Source organism: Nannobrachium achirus (genome assembly GCF_963921795.1).
Source record: "Nannobrachium achirus genome assembly, chromosome: 19".
NCBI classification, from domain to species: Eukaryota; Metazoa; Chordata; class Actinopteri; order Myctophiformes; family Myctophidae; genus Nannobrachium; species Nannobrachium achirus.
Window position 1 is genome coordinate 37,048,152 of NC_137826.1, and position 27,066 is coordinate 37,075,217.

At 42.8% G+C, this 27,066-nt stretch overlaps 1 protein-coding gene across 1 annotated transcript in view; it reads left to right on the forward strand.

Moving 5' to 3' along the window:
- fstl4 (follistatin-like 4) overlaps positions 1-24,594 on the forward strand; it is a gene marked incomplete at both ends in the record, with an annotated part of 295,755 nt that extends 271,161 nt beyond the window's left edge. The window contains 7 exons of the mRNA XM_080749030.1: positions 3,762-3,896; positions 4,987-5,013; positions 7,050-7,168; positions 8,945-9,094; positions 15,086-15,193; positions 23,499-23,608; positions 23,886-24,594. Coding sequence (XP_080605156.1) covers positions 3,762-3,896; positions 4,987-5,013; positions 7,050-7,168; positions 8,945-9,094; positions 15,086-15,193; positions 23,499-23,608; positions 23,886-24,594 — 1,358 coding nt within the window. The remainder of the gene's footprint in view (positions 1-3,761; positions 3,897-4,986; positions 5,014-7,049; positions 7,169-8,944; positions 9,095-15,085; positions 15,194-23,498; positions 23,609-23,885) is intronic.
- Positions 24,595-27,066: the final 2,472 nt, after the last annotated feature.

Genomic DNA, 27,066 nt, shown 5'->3' on the forward strand with positions numbered 1-27,066 from the left:
CCGATGTAGTCTCTGTAGATTGGCTATTTTTTGCTATTTTCTAAGACGTTTTGCAATAAGGGTGCTACAGCCAGAGGCTATGGCTATTTGCGGGTTCTTGGCATGGAAAGGTTTGGGAACCCTTTGGCTAAACATGCCAGTATAAAATACCGATAAACACAAGCCTTCATGAGACACATTAGGATGCTCTAGGCTTGGAGGCAAAATTACACATGTACCACGTGAGAAATGGTTCGGGGAGCCAGTGCTGTCACTGCTGGCGAAGGAAAATATCCTGCAGAAATTCAAAATGTCAACATATTCCTCTGGGGATTGTTATAGACAATACGAGTGGGTAAAAGAGAGCAAAGCCAAAAAGTTCAGATCACAAAAGCAGCCTGACTGTAGGCTAAATGTGTGCTGCACAGATTAAAAAGTCTCTCCCTTTGGCACACAGCCTGCCAACTTCACAGACCCTGGCACCACAAACTGCTGCAAATGAGCATATTAAAGTCTAATTTAATGTGCGATGATTCAGTGGCAGTCAATAAGATTGATCAGAACATAATTATGAATTAGAAATAATTAGGCTTGTGTCTGGTTTCAGGAAGTGTCACTTCATGGCGGTTTCGCTTCGAGGCACGCCTTTGCCTTGATGAAAGAGGAATTTGGGACATGATGCTTCTGCCATCAAAATCCAGAAATCCATTTCGCTAATGCAAACCGCTTTGCTTTGATTTCTATAATGTGCTGTTATTCTATAATCACATAAGCATAAATTAGAGGCCGGGGAGAAGTATTTGTCAATGTGCAACACGTCCTACTGCGTGCAGGCCCAGTGCAGTCAAATTATTTCTGTGGCGCAACCTTTAGTTGGATTATTTTATACTTCGTCATTCCAAAATATAACAGCTCAACTCTTTGCTTGAAGATCTTCTAAAATCTAGGAATAAATATGACGACTACTACTACTAATAATAATGACAATAATCATAATAATAAACTAAAACTTGTGGAACCTTTTCAGCTATAATACTGACATGCCCAAAATTAATTAAAAGATCCATTTCAGCGGCGATGCACAAGTGGGCAGATCAAGAGACGACTGGATCAAAGGGACAACTGGAGACATATGTGCTGTACTATATGTACACCATATATACATTACATTACATAACTGTATACAGAGAAAGAGAGGGGAAGATGAGAGGGAGGGCGGTGAGGGACGAGGCTTTCTCGCATGATCTTTGACACGGCCTCTGAGCCGTGCCGTCTGATGCGGCCGCAGCAGCGTCCTGCTGCGTTGTGAAGACTGCGGCGCTGTGATGGAGGCTGCGCTACATGAAGGCAGGATTTGAGAGCCCAGCTGTAGATCACAGACAGTGGAGGAAAGTAACTAAAGCACATGTACTCAAGCACTGTACTTAAGTACAATTGTGAGGTATTTTTAACTTTACTGGAGTATTTCCAGTTTTCAATATACTTTTACTTCTACTGCACTTGCAAGGCAAATATTGTGCTTTTTTACTCCACTGCAATTATCTGAAAACCTTTGTTACTAGTTGCTTTGTATAACATACAATATACTTTGGATATTTCAAAATAGCTGATCCATAAGCTCACAACGCGTGGTGAGCTTGCAGATTTCTTTCAGATCTGCTATATTGTGAGTTTGCAGATCTGCTTTGTATAACATACAATATACTTTGGATATTTCAAAATAGCTGATCCACAAGCTCACAACGCGTCGCAAAGCGACGTGTTGTGAGCTTGCAGATCTGCTATATTCAAAGGATTGTATATGTAACAGAGGTGATCCGAACCTCCCCACCCGGTTTCGAACCCGGGTCTCCCGCGGGAAAGTCCAATATCTTAACCATTACTCCAAAGGGACATCCCTATGGAACGAGAGCAGATTACTAGACATTTGAGGCTTCAGGCTGGGGCTGCGACTCTCTCCGCCACACTCGCCCCCCTTGGACCTCCTCCTACAGGGAAGCCCGGATCCGGGTCACGGCACCAATGTAACGGAGGTGATCCGAACCTCCCCACCCGGCGCGTGAAAGTCCAATATCTTAACCATCACTCCAAAGGGATATCCCTATGGAACGAGAGCAGATACTAGACTTTTGAGGCTTCAGGCTGGGGCTGCGACTCTCTCCGCCACATATACATTAGGAAATGTTTGAATTGGGACATTGTGCACAATGGGTACTTTTAGGTATATTTTGATGCCATTTTGTACTTGTACTCAAGAACATTTTAATACTGGTACTTTTACGTTCTACATTGTGGTATTGCTACTTTTACTTAAGAACAAAATGTGAGCACTGATCTCAGAAGACCAGAACTTTGGCACAACCATGTCAGAGATGTTTCCTCTGATGATGCCCCCACACCTGTCTAGATCTCCACCTGCCCACAACGGCAGCTACTGTACATCACAGCTCCAGGCAGACAATGTTGCACTTTTACTGTATCATTCGTGGAATAGATGAGCACAGTGCCGGTGTCTAAAAATGTCTTTATAAGAACAAGAAATTTCAGTCAAAGCCAGAATACAAATCTGGATATTAATTTTAAATGAAAAGGAATACAGACGAAATCTCAATGGGTTGATTTTTATTTCACACGAATGTGAGCATGAAAGTCTAGCTTAAATGTTAATGTGTTAGGTTAATAGTTCAATGCTTATTCGCTAGGGATCGTTGAAAGAAGTTGATGTAACTTAAAAAGGGTTCAAAAGACAACTGTAATCAAATAATCCTTTTGTACAGCTTCATATGTACAAATGCGTATGTACAGTATGTACTATACTGTAGGGAATGCCATTGTGGTATTGCAAGTTCACTTCATACCAACAGATCAAAGAACAGCTCTCACTCTAGATCATGAAAAGACATCGCATATAGTGCACTCACTGGGTTTTCTGTCTAGTGTCTCTTTCTAGTGGCACTTAACACAGGGTTGGTAATTGTCTCCACCAGCCGAAGGCTGAGGGAGAGTATGTTTTCCCCTCCGTCCGTCCGTCCGTCCGTCCGTCCGTCCGTGCGTGCGTGCGTGCGTGCGTCCGTGCGTCCGTGCGTCCGTGCGTCCGTGCGTCCTCGCAGTTTGTGAGCAGCTAATCTCAGTCACCGTTGGCCCGATCGCTGCCAAACTGAGCACACACACTCCCTGGATGCCAATCTAGAACCTCTGCCCCACATTTTTCAAATCAGCCTCATGGTGGCGCTATAACAGGCCGATTTGTGTGGCCTGGTTGTTACCAGCTAATCTCCGGCGCAGTTGGCCCGATCGCTGCCAAACTGAGCACACACACTCCCTGGATGCTAATTCAGAACCTCTGCCCCACATTTTTTAAACCAGCCTCATGGTGGCGCTATAACAGGCCGATTTGTGTGGCCTGGTGGAGACCTGTGCTCGGAAGAGCACTGCTTCTAGTTGTGTCTTGAGACTACATACTGTAGGTATTCACTTTGTTCAAGGTATTGGCTTTGTTGCAAATAGAGAGTGGATCAAAACTACACAATGAGTTGGATGAACCGTGGTTCATTCAGATTGGTCATTTGAAAGTCTTTGACTTTGACCCATGGACCTTTTCAACGTTCTACTGCATACTTAATCTCTGACTTTAAGCACAGTGTTGCACTCTTTTCATGGCGCTCTGTAAAGGGCTTTTCACCTAAGTGTCAACGTGAATAATGATCCGCAAATGGCGAGGTGAAGATACGGACGTGTCACCTTTCCTTCTTTGTCCCTGTGTTCTTTGTTGTCCCGATCAGCGAACGGCAGTGAGCTGTACATCGGCAGCGTGCGGTACGAGGACACGGGAGCCTACACGTGCATCGCTAAGAACGAGGTGGGCGTGGACGAGGACATCTCCTCTCTGTTTGTCGAAGACTCTGCCAAGAAAACTCGTGAGTCATGCTAGAGTGGTCCTCATCATGTACTGTACTTATATCCCGGGGCGGAATATGGACACTAGCAGGGACATGCAGAGAATGTTAGAGAGGCAGGGGCTGACATTTCTAAAAGGGCCTTTTGGTCGAAATATTGAAAATAGCAGACCTCCAAGCTCGCGCTGCGACGTGTTGTGAGCTTGGAGGTTGGCTATTTTTGGTGCGTGATACCACACTGAACTAAGCATAGTTCATAGTAGTAGAGACAGACAGAGCAGTCTCTCCGTATAATGCAGAGGTTGAGGCGTGGTATTACGCGGATTAAGAATTGTGTGCATGCGCCTGTCAATCTTAAATGGCCACGATTCCCTAACACACACACGGTGGTAAGAACAACATTGTAGGGTGTAGTGAATGAATCTGTTTTTCTTCAAATTTGAGACTTTTCTGTAGACAGCAGCACAATAGGCAAAGTATGTTGTTGTCTCTAAAGGAAAAACAAAAGGCCTTGAGTGGCCTGGGTGCAGAGAAAAACGAAAATGTCAGCCAAAGAGCGGGATTGAAGCACAGTAATTGCTCTTTTTGGTGAATTTAACCATGAAGACTTTTGTCCCAAGGTCCAAATATATTATGGAATGGACAAACTGTGCAGAAATACACTAGAGAGATTAACTTGTCAAAAAGTAAAGCTTAAAACATGAAGACAAGACAGACCCTTTCCCCTTCAGAATGTATTTTCTGGAAGAGAAATGTTGCATCGAGTTTTACTGTGTACAAGAATCCAGTTTTCTGTCCAAAAAAATAAAAAATAAAATGTAGGCTGTAGGCTAAAGACAAGTGAAAGGGAAAATCTAATGCTATGAACCTGTATTCATAATTATAAATTAACATAATTCTCTGTCTTTTGGGGAAACATGGCCTTGTCAGCAGTAATCGGAAGCAACGTGTTAGGCGTCAAATTTACATTTGTATTGTTCTGGCTTTTAAATCTGTATTTTGGACGATCTCTCTCTCTTTCTGTGATGAATTAACTTGTCTTTTGTCTTTGCTGTTTTTATCCTCTTTTCCCTTTCCCCTGAACCACTCTACTTTGCTGCTGATTCCATAGTTGCAAACATTCTTTGGAGAGAAGAAGGTAATATATATTTTTCTGTTATAGCCCTACTTTGTTTTTCTTTAATGGACATGGAATTGACGTAGCCTGTACAGACTTACAGTATATATCTATGTATATATCTATAATTTGGCATGTTACAAAAGTCTAGGTTCTCTGAACACAGGAAATACTATTTCCTATAATATTCTAAAAACTGTCTAAAAAAAGCCAGCAGCACAAATGTAAGCACACTTAACAACAAACAGGTTGGTTTCTTCTTGCGATGAAGCAAGAACCCAATATACGAATGTACAAAGACAGCAGCAATGAAAACATGAAGGATCTTCGCAATAAAACAACTTTTATGCACAAGAGTGTGTCTACACTGAGCACATTAACTGCTCTGGTTCTGGGAAATGGGTATAATATGACTCTAACCTCCATTATTGCATTTACAATTTTGTGGAAAAAAAGAAATGAACAAATAAAAACAAAAGTTTTGTTTGAGAACATTACCCCCATTGTGCTCCTGGCTGTAGAAATCATGTATAGGAAATAGTTGTATCATGACAGGTTATAGATACACAAGTTACAACAGAAGATGGGAGACCACACCGGTAAAATTAAGTTGAAAATAATATGTTAAAGTAAACACGAACAAATACAAACAAATACTATATGTATAGTGTAGTGGGTAATGAATGCCTTAATGAGGGAAAGGGCAGTGCAGGGTGCAGTGTACAAATAAACAAACACAACCAAACAAAAGTACAACTGCCTGGAAGGAAAAAGAGAGAGAGCATGAATGATGACCCTGGCTAGTGCTGCTTAAATATATAGGCATTCCCCGGACTCTCCTCCAGGCAGGCTGACCTGACCTGCAATACACCAACAGAAATACAGACACACACCCAGAGGACCACAAGCACAACAATGGAATGGGGTCATCATCACACTACTAAAGTCTGTCCGGACTAGTTTCATGGCATGCCATAGACCTCTCATAGGCATGTTGTATATCCCATTAACCATCACTAGATCAATGATCACCACAGCCCCTTTACAGTATGTTGACTGCATGAGTAGCCCACACGCTGAAGTGTAAGAATGTGCCCCCCTTTGTTCTAGTTCTATTGTTAGAGAAGGTTATTGTTGATTGTTCCACCATGTTGCGTTGGTGACAGTGAATTTGCAGTGTTGTCATTATAGTGTGGTGCATGTGTCTTTGTCACTGCCTACATCTGTTTAACTCTTAATAAACAGATCAATATTTTCACAATGTTTATTATGTATATTATTTTACAATATGGCCAATATCTTTGACCAGTTTTTTATAGTTTGTTGATTACTTTTGATGCAGTAATGGTCTTTTTTTTGTTCCTACGTATAAACAACTTTGTTAAACATCTGCATTACTTTAATCAAGTCTACACAATTAGAGAAATTTAGAAAATTATCCAACCAATAACAAAATCTTTTAAGTATTGGGTCTGAGAGGCTGACTCTTATCAAATGGTGGTCCGTGGCTCAAATGCCCAATAAATAATGGACCTTGATATGAAAATGGTTGAAAATCTCTGATTCAAGTACTCTTGCATTGTACAGTGGCTCTAACAACTGTTAGATGTTCGTTTTCTGGCATGACAGCAGTGACACCCATACTGTCGATCCACACGTACACACACACGTCAAACTGTGATCCATGATAACTAATCAGTAAACTCTGTTTGCACAAGGTGCAAGTGCACAGTCTATCGCACGATGCTCCGCTTTCTTTACAGAGCTTTTTTACAGTGCAGTATGTGAGTTTGAGGACCTTGGAGGCAGCGCGTGTTGCTGTTGTTGTTGTTGTTGGACGTGTGGCTGACAGGGCCTTTTGTCGGTGTTGTCAAAACGTCTGACAGCCAGTCAGAGCGTGCATTCATGCTAACGTCAAATCATGCTAACAGGAGTCTTGTCATGTCTCCACGAGAAAAACACACTCTTGCTTTTGTGTTGTTTTCCCCCGCAACTCCCCATTCTATTTCTCATGTGTGTGTGTGTGTGTGTGTGTGTCTGTCTGTCTTCCCGCCCAGGCCTGAGTGTAGGGAACATGTTCTATGTGTTCTCTGATGAGGGCATCACGGTCCTCCAGCCCAGCGAGTGTGAGATACGACGGCACATGAAGCGCACCGAGAGAATCGTCGCCACCTATGTAAGTATAGTCCTATGATCCAAGCCAGAACACAATCGATTGATTTACCACTGCCTAATAGATCAGTGGTCTCAACCTTTTCAGGCTGTGACCCCAAAATAACTGGGGACCCCCAGCCCTGCACAAGCACTTGGAATTGTAAGAGCTGGCATTACATTTAGTTTGACTCAATCTATTACATTGTGAAAATAGCCGATCTACATGCTCACAACGCCTCGCAACACGAGGCGTTGTGAGCATGTAGATCGGCTATTTTCACAATTTCTGCCTCTAATATTTGACAATTTTACCAATGTTAGACCAGAGGTACTAAATGGTCTTTTAAGTCCTTACATTGTCACTTTAGAAATGTGCAGATACCATCTATACACTTATACTGCATGTTGGTCTGTTTACCGGGGGTCCCGACCCACAGGTTGAGAACCACTGTAATAGATAGGGAAATAGGGACACCGGGTTGAAAGTGGTTAAAACGCATGTGTGAAGGACAATGAATGCGGTGCTGGTGCCAAACGTGAGTGAGAACTGAGAAGTCGACTCCTTTCTTCATTGTCAGATGGTTGGTCGCCCCTTCACTAAGTGTAATGCATTACTCGTGTCCATTAGTCAACAGCTCAATGATAGACTGCATAGAGTCTATAGTACAAACCCCCAGGTTTGTAATCCATTGAAGAACGCCCTGCTCCCATGGACAATAGGCTTTAGATGGTAAAAGTTCGCCTGTTCCTCTGAGGGATTTGGGTTTTACAGGACACTGTAATTATATTAGAGATCGATACAAACTCAATGAGCTATGTTAGCCGGCTATACTGCTGCAAACAGCATTTTCTCTTCATCGCCAAGGTGAAGGGAGAGGGCTCCCTTGAAACAAGGCCTTTGGCATCCAACGAGCGTGTGTGTGTGTGTGTGTGTGTGTGTGTGTGTGTGTGTGTGTGTGTGTGTGTGTGTGTGTGTGTGTGTGTGTGTGTGTGTGTGTGTGTGTGTGTGTGTGTGTGTGTGTGTGTGTGTGTGTGTGTGTGTGTGTGTGTGTGTGTGTGTGTGTGTGTGCTCGCATGTGTGTTGAAACTAGGGATGCACAAAGCTCTTGTCAGCAGAGACAGCGGGCTACAGGATTTTTAATCGTGTTGATACTCTTACAGTAGGCTATTACCATGAGTTAGCAGTTGATAACTTTGAAGTGTAAGCTGAGGCTAAAACGGATGCACGGGGATTACACCGATGTCAAGATGTTGTTATTATTAATAGCGTGAGTATTAGCAGGCAGGGCATCATCGCTATTAGCAGTGGTAATTGCTACATGATACAGTATCATCGTTTTATTTAAATTAGTTACACTGTAGTGCTCCCGTAGGTGTCCATTTTTACACGCATTCCGAGCTGAATGAACACAGGGTTTTACTAATTACCTGACATTCAATATATTGCTTTGCAGGTCAGAAATTCCTGTACTATGCTACTTTTTCCTGGTTGAGCCAACAATCGTTATTGTATTTCGGCATTGTTGGGTGGAAACCTTGTATGTCCAAAACAGCTCATTTTTTATTTATCATTTTAAAAATGATTTAAACTAGTGAAAATAGCTGATCTACAAGCGTTGCGAGGCGTTGTGTGCTTGTGAATCTGCTATTTTCACTAGTCTTGTGCGACAGTCTTGTATGGTGAAGCAGGGCTTTACTTTATGAAAAAACGTACCCATGTGAAACTTGGAGATACAAGGTTTCTGTCTGACAGTGACGATTTGTTTGTCTTTCTTCGTGCTTTGTTGGGGTTCCCCAGGAGGAGATGTGTCCTAAGGGTCAGGGGGTGTCCCCCCAGCACTGTGTGTGGTCCTCAGCGGTGAACATCAGAGATAAGTACATCTACGTGACTCAGCCGCTGCAGAACCGACTGCTGGTCATCGACACCCAGGCACAGAAGGTGGTGCAGGTGAGTGAAGCAGGACATAAAACAAAACTTTTACATTTATGTTTGGGTTTCCAAATAGTGTTTGTGGCTCTTGCCTCTTCGTGTCACATTCTAATCAATCTTTTTATTGAATTCTGGACCCATTCATACACAAACATTCACACGAAACTCACGAAACTCAATTACCAACCGGAGATATTGACATTTATTGAATGTGATTAAAAGAGATTTGTCAAGAGATTCCCATAGTTTACAACAGAGCAGTGAGATTGGTGTTTCAAAAGGTAGTGCGAGGCACATCCATGGAATTGCTGCTACTAAAGACACTGCTGGACTACAGACACAAACAGTTTGATTGTTCGAATATATTTATTACGTTTATTCTTTTTATTTTATTGACTGTGCAAACAGCTGTTTGCTTGTCACAGTGTGCATTAATAATTAACATTTAGCATGAGTCATTTCACTGTTTAACAGTATTTATTTTACAGTGCAAGCAAGCGCACAGATGTTTCCTATTTTGCACAACAAAAAATATCTATTCTGAGAACTAAACAGTTTGTGTGGAGTCTGCGTGCGTTTGTTTTCTTCAGTCAGTTCGGTGTACCTGTGAACAGTTTTATCTCGTTATCAAAACATTAAGATCACACAGCCGATCGCAAGTTTCGCAACTTGCTAGAACCAGCTCGCTGCGCACTGGAACCTGCGCACATAAGAAGATGCGAGTTGAAATAAATCAATTTCACCTCAAGCACTTGAACCAATATGTTGGCCAGGTGGGTGCTGGCTGGCCGGTCATTCATCTCACCTGTAGAGGCTGCTTAGAGACCAAAGCCCCGTGGAGTTATTCCCAGGGTCAGCATCATTTATATTGGATGGGAGGAAACAGACCTGATTCAGGAGGAGGAGGAGGAGATGACGGTAGGGCATTCACGAATAGTGATTTTTAGTTTTCGAATTATTCAACCTCAAAGTATTCGAATAGTCGAATATTCGACAGGACTGTCCAAACTGGCAAAATATTAAGTAAGCAAGAGGCGAACATTGTGAAAATAGCCGATCTACATGCTCACAACGCCTCGCATTGCGAGGCGTTGTGAGCATGTAGATCTGCTATTTTCACAATATTTATCTGCGGAACCGAGTCACATTAAATGTAATACCTACAATTCCAAGTGCTTGTCAGGGTGGGGGTCCCTAGTTCAAATATGTTTATTCTGGGGGTCACGGCCTAAAAAGGTTTGAGAACCCCTGGTATAGAGCATTAACAAATTCATCCACCAGGGGCATTGACAACTCATTCTTATGACTTCCTATAGCCAAGTTTTATAAACTATATCTTTTTTAAAGAGAAAGAGAGAGAAAAAAAGCGAATATTCGACTTCTGGGAACAAAGTCGAATAGTGACTTTGATATTCGAATATTCGAATATTTGGTGAATGCCCTAGATGACGGGGAGGGAGATGAGGAGTACAAGCTACAGTAGATGGGAGGAAGGTATTGGATCAGACAGGGGAGACAAACAGAGCGAGCAGAGGGTAGATTTTATATGTGAGAACGTCATAGAACAACTGTCAGTTGTGTGCCGGGTGTCCAGTGGTCTTGCATTTGACATGCCTCAAATACTAATGTCAACATTGTGTTGCTTTTTGACTACAAGAACTAAGCGAACTGCACGTGTCGCGCCGTGAAAACGCAGGTTCTGGATTTCACAGGGTCTGCAGTCATTTGGGCCCTGCTCAGGAGGTGGTACTAACCCTCAGTGGTGGAAAAAGTACTAAGATGTTTTACTTTATAGAACAGGTACACATTATTGTGTATCATTATTGAATGCTTTAACTATTGAAAAATAGCAGATATACAAGCTCACAGCGCGGCACCGAGTGCCGCGCTGCGAGCTTGTAGATCTGCTGTTTTTGAAAAATCGTGAAAATTATCATTTTGAATCCTTCTAAGATTTTTTGAAAAACCTACGTTTCTATGTCAGCAATCTGGCCAAGTACAAGTCCAAAATTCAGAAAATTCAAATGTTTGAAAATAGCAGATCTACGCGCTCATAATGCATTGCGCTGCAACGCGTTATGAGCTTGTAGATCGGCTATTTTACTAAAGTTACTAAAGTTTTCAAATGAATGTAGTGGAGTAATAGTACAATATTTAGATCCAAGATGTAGTGGAGTAGAAGTAAAAGTATTTGAAATACTCAAGTAAAGTACAAATACCTCAGGATTGTACTTAAGTAATAAGTAAATGTACCTAGTTGCTTTACACCACTGTTACTTACTCTGGGTTATGGGATTCAAGAACTGAGCACTTATACTTTCAAAAACATACTAAAATAGCAGATCTAGGGTTGTTGTGAGCTTGTACACTTTTAAATGTATTTTTGTTTTGACAAACCTCTCCCTTCAGGAGTGGTTCTGGTTATAATGGAATTAAACATAAAACAAATTATCATAAAACTTTCATAAAAGTTTATGGAAGGTTCAGGGTTAACCCTCCTAGTTGAAAAGAGCTAATGTCACAAATAAAGTGTGTGAAATTGTTTGAAAATAAGTGGCATACGCTCAACTTGATTTGGATACCTTACTTTCATGCATTACTAATTGAGTAATTGTATGGCTACTCTGTCAAGTACCACATTAAATTCAGAAAATCTCATTTATAGTTTTTAAGCTTCTGATTATTCCATGCATGCCGTAGTGACAATGCAATCACTGCAATTGATCTAAAGTTCACTCTTTACACTTTGATTAGATTTTCCAAAATATACGCCTTGCACTGATAGAGGGTGCTGCAGCAGTTATGTTTCATCATGACGTTAAGATTAAGGCTGCTTAACAACAATAACATTATTCCTGCATTATTCTCTATTACATTTGGCCTACATTCTTCCATTTAATATTACGCCTTGTCCTTTTTTTACCTTAATTTGAAGGTGTTTTGAGAAAGTAACAAAACGTTTTTACTTTTGGTGCATTTATGTATCGCAAAGTGCTTCACATTGTTCATTACAGTCACCCATTCACTCACCGACAGCCCCAACTTTCAGTGTCAGTGGGTTCAGTGTCTCTCTCTCAAGGACACTTTGACATTTACTCTGGGGTTGCCTGGGATCGAACACAGTTTTTTTTCTTCCTGAAACATAACAGTTTTGGACGTACAAGGTTTCCCCTCTGACAGTAACGATTATGTTTGAAGGCATTTTTTTTTTACCTTTGTCTCACACGTAAACCTTCTTTCCTCGTCTCCATTTCTCTGTGTTTCACCCGGCTTTAGTTCACCAATGAAGCACAAACGGCATGAAAATTACAAGTAAAATGAGATCGAGAGACTGGGTGGGATGCAGGACTAAAACATATGACTGAGGGTTTCCCCCATCTCCATCGGCTTATCACTCTCCTCCTCCTCTCTCTCTCTCTCTCTCTCTCTCTCTCTCTCTCTCTCTCTCTCTCTCTCTCTCTCTCTCTCTCTCTCTCTCCCTAGCCTGTGGATACAAGAGGTTATACATCTTCCCTGTCTCTTTGCGCCATTTCCTCCGTACATCTTGGTCCTACACCACCACGTTCGAAGCCTTCTTTTTTCTTCTTTTTTCCCCCCCACAAAATACAAACACAACTCCGGCTCCTTTTTGAGGATGATGTGAAATGAAGAGAGCGGGAGGGGCATCGCTGCACCTGCAACACGATGCAATAACTGCACTTTGCATTTCACTGAACAACGCAGAACAGCCTGAGCAAAACATAGCAAGTCATTTTCACATTTTGTTGACAACCGACTAATACCCGCAAGCTACACTCTTTTTAAAAGAAAATGTAAAACAGTTCAGCCTTGATTGTTATGTAGCCTGCACATTCTGGAAAAGCTGCCATCGTAATGGCGTCTGGGGTGTCCATCAGTGATTATGTGTCTTATGAAAGACCCCACCGTCTCACTCTGTTTGTCACTGTCAGCAAGAGTGGCAGGTGTCTGCCAGATAACTGGGTCTGAAGGGTGGACTATTAGTCATTAGGGAAACCGCCCTACAGCTAAGCAGAGCCTTTTGCTGTGTTGGTAGCAGATGCACTGGATCATTACATTGAATGATCAGTGTTTTTTCTGGCAAAATCACTGGATATTTTCACTTCTGTTGTGGTGCCTTGTTTCTAATGGCATATAGTAGTAGTGAACATATCTCTGCTGTCGGGCCGAAACCTAACTCCAAAACGTTCATTTTCGGGAAAATTAGCTCAAGTGGAATTAGGAGGTTTTGTCCCAAGCACGTTTTACTACTTTCCATTGGTTCTATATTATTTTAACCAACACTCAGCTGTAAAGGGTGTTCAATAGCCCTGATTTATGCCAAAACCTCAAAAATGGAGTTAAGAGGTTTTGGCCAGACAGTGACGATATGCTATTTTATAGTCATGGAAATAATAATACAAATCTGGACCATGAAGCAAGGACTCCACAGAGTTCATATGATGGAGCTTGAAAATGAAAAAAATAAATGTTTTCACCTCGGTGAAAAATGATTCCATGATTGAGCACCTTTTATCCCATAAAAAGTTACAGTCGTTTCCACTCTCCCAATCAATGAACTCAGCTGGCAGCCCTCAGACCTTTAGGTCAGTCTAATCATCCCGCAGCACTTCATGCCTTTCACCTCTGATCAGTGCTGAGTGCGGTTCTCTGGGATTCACTCGGGCGTTACACATAATGACAAACAGTAGACCCGTCTCTGGTATTTTCGGTTCGGGGTAGTAGACTGCAGTGGTGTAAAGTAACCAAGTACATGTAATTAAGTACTGTACTTAAGTACACCTTTGTGTTATTTGTACTTTGATTGAGTATTTCCAATTTCCAGTACTTTTACTTCTACTACATTTTGGATCCAAATATTGTACTTTTACTCCACTACATTTATTTGAACACTTCAGTTACTAGTTACTTTACGGATATACATTATAAATGATAAAACATACATTGACCACTTTAGCCCCTTTTATACCATGGCTATTTGAGAATAGCCGATCTACAAGCTTGTAGATCTGTTATTTTCAAACATTTTGTACTTTTAGTACAATTTGATACACACACACACACACACACACACACACACACACACACACACACACACACACACACACACACACACACACACACTAAATATCAGCATGTCGGCTGTGTGTTGACTTGACACTTGGCTGACTGGTGGAGAGCAGAGGCCCGGACCTTCTATTACCGAACACGGGTCTTATGGTCTCGCTCCACTGAGGAGGGTGTCAGCTGCTCGCGCTCCATGTCAACAGGCGCAGGGTAATGGATTGTGTTATTCCTCATTGTTGACAATACACCGCACCTTGGGTTGAGTGGGTTGCCATGAGTTTCACACGCTCTCTGTCTCTCTGTCTCCCACTCACCCTTTCTCTCACATTCACGCTCTCTTTTCTCTTCTCTCTCTCGCCCTCTCTTTATCTCATTGTGCCCCCCATAAGGCTAAATGGATACAGAACGGATTATTAGGCTCAATTCAGCAACCATCAGCAGAGCCTGCCAAGATTTCAGGACAAAGGACAGCAGCCGTCGTCCCCTGCTTTCACTGTGCTACCACACTGCTGTGTACTGTATATATCGTGGCTGTCGGGTGGAAACCTTGTATCTCCCAAACCGTGAAAAAATTAAAAAAATAAAAAATAACCTGTGTTCCAGTGGGTCCAATGACTAATATTTAGCTGTTGTACTTACATAATAAGACTTTTCTTTGGGTGAATATTTATAAAACCCACAGACAGACTTAACCACTTTCACTTTCAATTTAAAACATATAAAATTATAGCATAATATCTACATAATCTACAAACTCTATTTTTGCTACTTTGTGTGATGCTGTAATATGAAAAATGGGACGTACACATGAAATGGTGAAATAGGGAGACAAGGTTTCGCCCGACAGCGACGATATGTATATTACAGCTCAATGGGTTATGTTACGGTATCTCTCCCTCTCTCTCTCTCTCTCTCTCTCTGTAGGCGGTAGCGACAGACGCCGTTCCAGTCAAACTGCAGTATGACAAGTCACACGATCAGGTGTGGGTTCTAACCTGGGGAGACATGCAGAAGACACACCCAACCCTGCAGGTATGGAGCAGTTGGCTGCGTGCGTGCGTGCGTGCGCACGTGCACACAGACCTCTGCATGCATGGATGACAAGGTGTATCAGGCTTGAACAGGTCTTATAAACATTTGCTGGCTTAGACCAGGGGTTCCCAAACTTTTTTGGCTCGGGGCACCCGTATGAATATTTTTTTCATCCGAGGCACCCCTACATTATATTCCTAATTTTCACTCCCAGCAGCACCTTATATTTATAGCATATTTTAGCGATTATGTTGCGAGGAAAACAAGATAATGAAAATAACTTTGTACTTCAAGTTTAAAATGATACCAAATAAATTTCAAATATTATCAAATTATCTCGCGGCACCCCTGGACTGCCGTCGCGGCACCCCAGGGTGCCCCATCACCCACTTTGAAAACCCCTGGCTTAGACAACCACGCTGTTACACCAGCGTTGTTGTTGTGACGGATGTTTTATTAATGGAAGTGTTTCAAAAGTCCCCCATTTCCTGGAAAGACTCGATGTTGAGTAGAACCTGTGAGAAAAAGCCCCCAAGTGTGCTTCCCATAAGAACAAACAAGAGGGAAGAGCTCTTTCCCCGTCATATACAGAGATGGCCCCTGACGGTATTGCTCTGGGTTGTAGCAGAGTAGAACGATTTCAGGACTTCTCTGACACCTTTAATTTCCGCAGCTGCCTGAGGTGGCACAGGCGTTGCCTTGAATTCTTTGCCACAGACTTTGAGTGCATTTTCCAAGCCAGGTCCTCTGTAATGTGCACCCCAAGTACTTGAAACCGTCCACCCTCTCCACCGGTTCCCCGTTAAGCTGCTAGGCTATTTGTGCTATAGCGCAGAAGACGTGACATTTTAGCACAGCCACGGTTGGTAGGTTCAAACATCGCTGGCATCAATATACGTTCTGTGCTCCTAAGTAAGAAGCGCTCTTGACATGATAACCAAAGCACTTTCAAAATACCATCTGTGGACAGGGCCCCTTAAAGATGCCAAGTGGCACTTTCTATTTAGAAAGCAGTCTGTGATTTGTTTGCGTGCAGCTGTACAAATACTTGTATTCTGTGCACATACAGTTGGATTCCAGGAAGGCATTATAGATGAGTATCTGTGTGAGTGCATCGAAGTAGAGAGAGAGAGAGAGAGCAAAACACCCCCCTCCCGCTCCTTGTGTTCCCTGTGATAAGTATTTCCGTGCGAGCAACTAATCTATGTATGTTTTAGAACGTTTACCGATGCGGGAAAAACAGCAATTCACAGCTGAGGCGCTGTCGGCTCGTGACTGCGGTCCCTTTGGACCACTGGTGTTGGAGACTTCACAAATGAGAAACGATCACAGGTGCGGTGGTGTCTAATCCGCCTCAGGGGATTGGGTGAAGGGGGGGGGGGTGAAGATAGTAGAATAGTTCTGGTTTATACCAGAGGGAAGAAGGGCGAGGTTTTTATAGCACGTGTGTGTGTGTGTGTGTGTGTGTGTGTGTGTGTGTGTGTGTGTGTGTGTGTGTGTGTGTGTGTGTGTGTGTGTGTGTGTGTGTGTGTGTGTGTGTGTGTGTGTGTGTGTGTGTGTACGTGCGCGTGCTGCGTGCATGTGTGTGCGCCCAAGTGTGTTTTCTGGGTAGGCGTCACCATGGGAGCCCATATTGTCAGCTCTGTAATGGACACAAACATGTTTATTGTTCTGCTTCGTCCTCTCAGAGGGAAGGATCCCATTATAATCTTTGCGAAGGTGTGTTGTTTGGTCTGTGTGGCATTGGGATTCACTGTGTCAATCCATTATGGGGATTGGGGGAGGACACACTCCAAAGAGAACAAATAGATGAAAGGTTCTTTAGAGGTTCTTTTGTGGCCTGAATGGGGCGGTGTTGAACTCCTGCAGTGAACCACCTGAGCCCAGAGAATATACTTTTAATTGAAGGGCTGTTCGTCATAGAAAGGGATTTTTGAGAATCTGATATGAACCTTGAAAGAAATGCGATTCAAATCTGACTTCTTACGGTGGTGTCGCTTGTCGCAAAATATGGACTTTAAGCAAGGTATGATATAAACGATATACGATATACGATAAGACGGTGAGTTTGTGTGTCTGGACCAACTTTGGTGTCATACGCCATAGACGACTGACGTCATACAGTAGATGGCTGACGTCAACCAACGGCTGTGGCCACATGAGGTCTGAGATCAGAGCCACGTCGTTCCCATGTGGATCCTGAGGGTCTACATGATTGGACTTTTAAGTTAAGTGACAATGTCACAAGGACCGGTTTTAGATTGACATTGCAAACAATGGCTACTTTTGCTATTCGTCAAAAGTGTGTGTACGGCTTAAAGGGGAACTTCGAACTAGTCGTCTTACCACGTTAATATGATGTTATGATGTCAATGAATTCTTTTTTTTTTTGTTTACATCTGACTTTCATAATGGCAAAAATTTCTCTGAAGAGTTTTGTTTCAAACTGACAATAGACCTCTTCCATCTCCGTTCAGAACTAACTCGGTAGAAATTTACTTTTTTCCCCCACCTCTACCTTGTTAATGGATGGAATAATATCAGATTACCGTAAGAAAAGCACTCCTCCTCCCTTTAAGTAGTTAAGAATAACCATCCCTTCACTAGTCATGTTTTTCTCTAATTTATGCTCAGCCGGCACAACGTGCAACAAAGTCTGAATCAGGCTTTAGAGCGCTGGATCCACAGATGGATTGTTCTTTGTTGTTGTTGTGGTGGTGGTGCTTCTTTGTTGTGCGAGGTTCAGGTCTGTGTGTCATCCTTTCAAGCTGCTGGAGTAGCTCTTCAAATGAAGGAGAGAGACATTCTGCAATTCTTATTCTTCTTCCAACAACTGCTTTTTTCCTGCCCCCTTCATTCGTTTCATTTTTCAGAAAGAGGCAAAGGGTAAAATAACACCTTTTATGCAGAAACATCCTCTTCTCATTAACGATGGTTTATCTGGACTGCAGATAAAGCGTTATTTGAATTTCATTTAGCCTTTTTCTCTCTCTCTCTCTCTCTTTTGCTCTGCAGTCGTTCAATAGTGATGAATAATTAGAGAATGGGGCATGAATCACTCAAATATGCAATTGCAGTGAAACCGCATAATGGACTGGAGGGCATATGGATCACACCACAAATAAATGGCCTGATAATGTCATTATCATTTGGGCTGTAGGTAATTGACCTCTGCATCAGCATCCCGTCACCACCGGAGGCACAGCTATAGCGGTGAGCGAGTTGCGTGTGTTTGTCTGTGTACATGCAAGTATGTGTGCGTACGTGTGTGGGTGTATGTGTGCGTCTGTTTCAGGAGGCACACGCCAGTGAGATGGGCCTATTTTCAAGCAGCCATCATTTATAATGGCTCAATATCCCTGTACCAATATGGGAGGGAGTGTGATTGTCAATTCATTAGAGAAGACAAATAGAGGAACAGGGGCGGGCAAGCTGAGACATGGCCTTTCAGACTGTCAGGCCCGTCTGTGGAATTACGTGCCAACAAGATGTTGACTCTTGGCTGCAGTTTCTGTGCATGGCCAGGCCAGTGCCCACACGGTATCTGTCTACAGATATACTGTATATATGCAGCTTTGTATCTATCTATCTATCTATATCTATCTATTTTACATTTTCTTAATGATTTGTATTGCCTTTCATGTTTCTTTTGTCTGATTGAATATATTATTTAAAAAAAGTGTAGTACAGTACAAGTACCGTATTTTCCGGACTATAAGGCGCACTTAAAAGCCTTTAATTTTCTCAAAAAACTACAGTGCGCCTTATAGTCCAGTGCGCCTTATATATGGATCATTCATTGACATTGACATTCCCTTTAGCACAGCTCCATCTGTTGGATGCATAACGCAACGGTAGCGTCTATTATGTGCGCCTTATAGTCAGGTGCGCCTTATATATGAAAACAGTTTGAAAATAGACCATTCATTGACAGTGCGCCTTATAGTCAGGTGCGCCTTATAGTCCAGAAAATACTGTACAGTTAAAAGGAACACCCCAAACAAGTCCTTTTACGGTCTTTTTTATGTTGGAGGTCCTTGTACCCTATGCTGTCTATGGACCTGAGTCTGCTAATAAAGATTGAATTGAATATCGATCTATCGATCTGTCTGTCTGTCTGACTGACAAGAGTGTTTCATATTTCATACTCATTTGGAGGTATTTGAGGTGTCACCTGAAATAAATTGGAAAGTGTTGCAGAGGCACTGAGCAGGAGGCCCTCAGAGCATCTTTGTCAGGCTGTTCACAACAGTTCATTACATGTGTGGCCCGGGTGCAACGACACAAGGAACTCTTGTCTTGACCGCGTTTCAAAGAGAACGACCATTGTTCTATCCTTGGGACATGCACTCCACTGCCTGACATCGATGTATAATGGCTAGTGGCTTGTAGTGATATATTGAATTTCCCAAATGACACAGATATATCGAGCCGTTCGAGGAATTTCATCTCGTTTCTAAATGGATGTATAGTTAGGTAGGTAAGAAAGAAAAAAAAAAGAAGCGACTCAGGGGTTTTGTGGAGAATGAATGTCGTGGAACAGCAAAGCTATTCAGTCACAACCAAATCCCCCCCTCAGGTGTTCACGGCCCCCCACTGGCAGCCAGAGATTTTCTGGAGGGGAGAGTGAGACTCGATGTGGGCCTCTGTGCTGAGTGTGTGGAACTGTGGATATGAGATCCGCCAGATGAGCAATGACAATGGGAAGCCATTGGCGTTAAGTTCAGAGCACCTCCAGCCCCAGAGAGCATAACAGCTGCCTAATTATACGTGAGTTATATTAGAGCGAACCTCATTAACTTCCCCATTGTACTCTGCAACAATTATAAAGATCTTTTCCTTTTTTTTTAAGGATCATCTCTACGATTGCCAAAGGCAAAGAGCGCAAGGTTATCTATTTTGTAAAAATGGATTAGAGTTTCTTTGTCACAGAGAGTAAAAAGAAAAAAAGTTCACTGCACTGTACTGTACTAGCAAAATGAACAACATGAAAACGGTAGTGGTAGTTATACTCATAGTAGAGATGCACTGATATATATCGGCTGTACAGTATATCGCTATTGGCCTTAAAAATGCAATCTCTGTATAGAACAATCAATCACTATCAAAATAATATATCGGTTTTAGGCCTAATACAGCAGGTAATGAACACTGTTTGTTAGAATTCTGCATCTGTACCCAGAATCACAGTTAGGCTGTATAAGCCCTACTGAAACTTAATGCAATCTCAGTATCGGTCAATCTGTCAATTTGACCATACAAATAATGGGATATCGGCCAAAATGTCAATACTGTCCCCACTTCCCCACTTCATGGTACAGATGTGCCATTTCAAAACTTCACACATCCTGTCATTAGCAAGACAATAGATTTCAGGGGATTTGCAGAACATTGAGCTTGTAGATCAGCTATTTTTGCAATTTTTATGACCTTCTCTAACTTTGAAGTTTAAATCTACCTATGAAGGTGGATTCTGCCTTTCAATGGGAATGGAGTGGTTTCTTGCCATTTGCGAGTTTCTGCAAAAATACGCTCCTTCCTCCATAAAAATTAGAAAGGCATAACAGGGAAAGAAACCTTTGGAAAAAATGCATTTGCAGGAAATTGTTATGAAAAGAGCAGTAAATACCGGTACTGAAGAGAGGAAATGGCACATTTGTTGGTTAATTCAACTCTGAGAGTGTACAAAAGGAACCAAATGGACTCATAAGGGTCCATTTGGTTCTATTTGCATACTGTCAGAGTTCCAGGTCACTATCAGGAGTTTACAGTCTAGGCCTCTACTGGGAATCCGAATACCATGGATGGAGAAGTGGCTTTAGTGAAGCTGTCATAGACTTCAAAATTGGCTTTGAGCTCAGTTCCTTTCCTTTAAAGGAGACAAACAGTCTCTCTCTTTCTGTGAGACTCTTCATTGACACACTCATAATATGAGTGGGTTTAAAGAATAACAGTGATAGAAGATTCTGCAAGGGTTCAGGAAAGCTCATAACAATTTTTGCTCACCTCTTCCACCTCTTCTAGTTTTTATTTAACTGATACCCTCATTTATTTTAGGCACAAACCATTGTTCTTCTCTTTGCAGTGCACTGCACGTTTTGACTGTTTACCTTGTTGTTTGGTGACAAAGCTTCATGCTTACACACATTATAAAATATAAATTGTAATTTTACTTGCATGAGTGTTTTTTGTGCTGCTGCAAGCGTTTGGTTTGCGGAATACCATACAATATCGGTCCTGTGAACAATTCCATTCTGCTATAGGCCTTAAGAATCTCAAACAAAGTCTCATCGTTCAGGCATACGGACAGGGAGCATGTCGAGCAACCGCTCCATCCAAAGTAGACGAGTCTCCCGCCAGAGAAACAGGCTCTTAGCGTCATCCTTCTAAAGGCCGTTATCACTGAATGACTTCATACAGTAGGAGAGCTAATCTGAAGCCGCGTTTCACCGGCTTGCAGTTATGGGACATATTGTACAGTAGATGTTTATCTGTTCCAGGATATATGGGCCGTTGAGTCCCAGGATATATGAACCGCTCCCTTGTTGGCGATAACTTGTGGAAGCAAGGTGGCCAGGTGATTACAGCCATCGTGCCGTGAACTACAGAACAGATCACACATTTGATTTCTGCACAAGCCCCCGTACCCTGTCAAATTGACCTTGGCCAAGGACATTCTGCCAAATGCTCAGTAATCAGTACATTAATTTAGCCTTATCTTAGTCTCATCCAAATCTGTCCTTTTTTTTATACCAATGCGACTTTATTGATACCAATGCCATTAGGGATTATGCTCATAGGTCTGATTCATTATCGATTCCATTATTGATTCCTGATACATTTTCAGAAAGAAAATTGTATTATAGGTCTACACAGGTTGTCAACTATTTTATTATCTGGGTCTGAACAGCTTAGAAACCGTAGAAAAAAAGGCGTGCATGTCTGCCTAATAACAACATTGAACGTTGAATATGTTAAAATGAGTTACAATGCTCTTTTTAACATTTTCAGTAGAAACACAATGTCTTGGTTTTGCTATAAGAAACAGAAAAAATATGTCAGCATTGATTAGGAATTGATAAGCTCGGAGACACAATGTCGATTCTCTGAGTCAACCATTCTGATTCTCTAACGATTACAGCTCTCGGTTCCCATGCCATTTGGTAAATACAAGTTTACATACACTGTAACATCATATGATGTAGCTATACAGTTGTAGTAGGACAGACATATGTTTCCATGAAAGGTCACAACACACTAGGGCATTAACGAAAAAGTCGACAAGTCGACTTCATTACACAAGTCGACTCCCACCAGAGAAAGTCGAAAGTCGAAGTTGAAAAAAGAAAAGAAAAATCTATTGTGAAATTAGCAGATTTGTTGCGAGGCGTTGTGAGCATGTAGATCGTCTATTTTCACAATTTCTTCCTCTATATATTTGACAATTTGGACAATGTTTAATTTGTCATTTTAGAGGTATTAAAAAGTCCTTAAATTGGCACTTTAGAAATGTGAAGATACCCTCTATACTTTATGTTGGTTTGTTTACAGTTGAGTGAGAAAACAACGTTAATTCACATTAAGTTAATCATCTAGGGACCCCCCAAAATAATTGGGAGGGTCGTGTGTGATGTGATGACGTCATCAAACGATAAAGTCGACTTCAACTCAACTTTTTACTGAGTCGAGTCGACTTGCAAAAACCACAAGTCGTTAATGCCCTACAACACGCCATTCACATATTAAATATTGCTCATTGAAAAGTGCATTTTTTTTAAATGGAATCACAGTGCCTCACCTCAAGGATTCAGATGATGGTTGTGATTGTATTTTACAACTAACATGATTACAACTAGCATGCATCCATGTTGCAGAACACTTTGGCAGGATTGGCAGCGTTGTTACTGTAATTTTGGTGTCTCTTTGTTGTAGAAGATTACCGATAAAGAAGAATGTCCAGAAGCTGCAAGCCTGTGTGTGTGATAGTACTGTCTATTTCCTCTGACTCTTGCCTGACGTTGCTAGCCTCTATCACACACTTCGTTTTGGGAAGAGAGTCTGGGATTTCAGGAAGAGTTTTCATTTCTGGGGTTTGCCCCAAACCACGTGCCCCAAGCCTACAGAAACCACGTGCCCCAAGTATACAACCCTGATTGGCCAACCCTTGAAGCTGGTTGAGGAAATAGAATTTCAATGGATCGGTGCCAGACCGTACTACAACACCACTACCGCCAGGGGGTGTTGTTGTGTTCGGTCTGGTTTATTAACCAGGCAACTCTGACTCCTCTTCTCTGTGGACCTACAGGTGATCCCCCAGGCCAGTGTAGGAGAGGTCCATCGTGCCATCCGCACCACCTTCCAGAGGGTGGATGACTTTTTCATTCCTCCCACCAACTTGATCATCACTCACGTCAGGTACACGCACGCACGCACGCACGCACGCACGCACGCACGCACGCGCGCGCACACACACACACACACACACACACACACACACACACACACACACACACACACACACCCCGTTAAAACACCCTTCTCATTATTCACTCGTCACAGCCATCCCTGTAAAGTGAAGGAGAAACGAGCAAATGAGAATTCTAATGAGAATCCCGACGGGCAATAATAGTCGCCTCCCTCGGAATAAAGTTGCGAGGCTATTAACCTTTCCTTCGACCTTTTGCCACCTCAGGTTCGCCTTCGTCTTCCTCAAGAACGAGCCCGCGGTGCACAAGATCGACCTGGAGACCTTCCACCGCGTCAAGACCATCAGCTTCAAGAACTACAGCTGCGTCCCCGTCAGCATGGCCTACACCCACCTGAGCGGCCGCTACTTTGTGCAGTGCCAGGGCAAGGGCCGCCTGCAGGCCCCGCCCCAGCTCCTGCTGGACAGCGTGACGGACACGGTGATCGGCCCCAACCGCAATGTCTCGGGCCGCGCCTACGTGTCGCCGGACGGCCGCTACATCGTGACGCCCGACCCGCGGCGCTCTAAGCTGGTGGTCCAGACGGTGTCCTTCCAGGGGAAGCTGGGCGTCCACCGGGAGGTGGACTCGCCGCTCGCCGTGTCAGACCTGGTGTTCCAGCCCTCGTTCGCCGAGTCTAACCGCTACGTGGCGGTGGCCTCATCCGGCGCGGGCACGGACCTGCTCTTTTCCGACCTCTCCTCCTCGAGCCACACCGCAGAGGTCCTCCGGAGCCTCAAGGAGCCCCTGGCCCCCCAGGCCTGGCCCTGGGGAGGCCCCAACCGGGTGGTGGTATCTAGCGGCTTGTTTGGACAGTACCTGGTTACACCGTCGGCGGAGTCCCTGTTCGTCCTGAGCGGCAAACAGAAAACGCCACACTGCGAGGTGTCAGACATCAAGAGAGGGAACACAATCGTCTGGGTCGGGGAGGTATGAGTGAAAGAGAGAGAGAGAGAGAGGGGAAAAAACAGAGAGGGAAGGAGAAAAAAGGGTGAAATAAATGGAGAAGAGAGAGAGGAAGAAAGAAAGAAAGAGAGAGCAAGAGAGAGAGACAGAGAGAGAGGGCGAGAAAGAGAAGGAGAGAGAGAAAGAGAGATCAGGCCAAAATGCTTATTATTAAGATTTATGTGGACTTAAGTTGTGGACTCAACCCTGGGACTGAGCGAGAGGAGGACACGCCTGGGTTTATTGTAACAAAAGTACACTTAAAAATAGAGTAATCGAGAAAATATAAAGAAACCCTGTTGTGATATTCCTATTGGGAGAAAGTGTCAATGCCGTTCAGTGCAACAGTGATCTATGTGCACTTAAGTGCAGTTATACAGAGTTGTACATTATTGCACTTCCTTCCATGTTATCACAGCAAATAGGTACCTGCAGAGGGGTTATCAATGAACAATGAACTATGCACAATGCTCACTTTTTTAGAGTAAAGCTTTTCGTTTGGGTTTATCTCAACAATGTTTGTCGTTTTCACGAGTGCTGCATAATAGTCACCACAATATGTCTCTCTGTCTGTCCGTCTGCCTCTAGTATATGTGTGTTATCTGCCCTTTTAAAAGCTACGAGCTCATCGGTTACAGTATATCGCCTTTGTCCTTGTTCATGGTATCGTACTGTATGCTCCCTTGAAAGCTTTCATCCTCCCCTTGCCAGCGAAGTTGGCTTTATGCACATGTCACACCCCTATTTACAGTGTCTTTCCAAAGAAGCCCACTTTTCCGTCCATTAGCTGTGGGAAATAGATGTTTTAGAATGGACTGAGATCCAACCAGAGCTGAAGTGAACATGTAGACCTCCCCAAAGTGGTACAAACTGACCACATCTCAACCCCCATCTATTCTGTACCTGCAGGCTGCGGCACAACGCAGTGCTCTGATGTCTGTCCTGAAACCTGCCTCTTAGCAGACACCTTCAGAACAGTGTGCTTTGCCCACATGTTGTTGAGTGTGTACGTCAAAGTGACATTGATTCCAATGTTCAGGAGGACGTGAGCATTTGCAGCATCAATATGAATTGAGGATTCAATTTGGAGTGTTGTTAGGAAATGTGTTTGTTTACAACTTAGCTTATACAGCGTTTCTTTTACTAGACATGGCCCTCAGTCTGTATGCGTCGCTCTGTCAGTGAGTTTTTCAGTCAATCTGGTGTGTCCCACCTGGGGCGGGATTGTATTTTCATTAAGTGAAAGGCAATTTGTATTGTTTTTGTCATGCAGTCTTTTAGAATAGCCAGCCAATGCATTACTTACTTACCTGATTATGTTTGCAAAGTCGGGGAGCAAACTTGGCAAATGCTCTGTAGCCATTTGTCACGATGCAGCAAAATGCTCATATCCACCGGGATATGGACGGAAATTGTCATCCTCGTTCAAGGTTCAAGGTCACGTGAAATTAGTGAAATTAAAAACAAATTCATCTCTGTGTTAAGGACTGGTAGACGGTCTTCTCACCTTGTGAATTTTGAGGGACTCTGGCAAACTATTCCATCTTGATGTAAATGCTCACATCCTTCTGTGTTCTTACTAGACTGTGACAGTTGTGGGTCGGTTCAACGTCTACACAGCCTAATCTCTGCAGGTACTCTGAGAGGGTAGACATGGAACCTTTATGGCTCTGTTTTACTCTCTTTGAGTTAATTGAACGCTCAGGATTTTACTGTGTAGTGAGAAGGAGGACGACGAGAGTGCCTGCTACTCATATTTATCTCCAAAGCCTGTCGACAACCGTCTGAATAAAAGAAAAGGCCACGTTTAATGTGTAAATACACCTTTACAATGGTGACGTTAAGAAGCTAGATTTACACAGCTACACAAACTGCAGTCACTATCAACCGTAAAATGGTGTTAAGAGAATGTACAAATGGAACAAAATGGTCCCATATTTGGTTCCATTTGTATAATCTATGAGTTAGTTGTAATATGTAACTTTTTTCAGTGAATACATATTTATTTTGTCCAATCTGTATGCTATAGTATGGCTCTTCTATCGAGACATTTATATCCTGGTGTCTAGGTTTGATACGACCTTTGACACGATCCTGTTTCTTGGTTTGACACAAATTTTGTTCTAGCCCGGGTTCAGGAGAGTTACATATTGCAGCTTTAAATTAACACTGATGATTATACTGGGTGCTGTCTGGAGTGTTTCCCTTTGTGTTTAATGCCAGTTAACAGACCTCACCCCTTACTTTGAACATTGTTCATTGTTTCCCAATAATGTACTGTGCCTGTGCCTGTAACTCCCCGATTCAATGAGTAGGGTAGAAACCAAGTCGTGTTCAAAAAGAAGAAAAAAAGAAAAAGAAAACGTAAATGCTGAGTGAACCAGATTTGTATTTTCTTGTGTGTGATTTAGATATCTGCTGCTAATCTGCTTTGAAACAACACTGGCACGAGAGCCTGTTAGA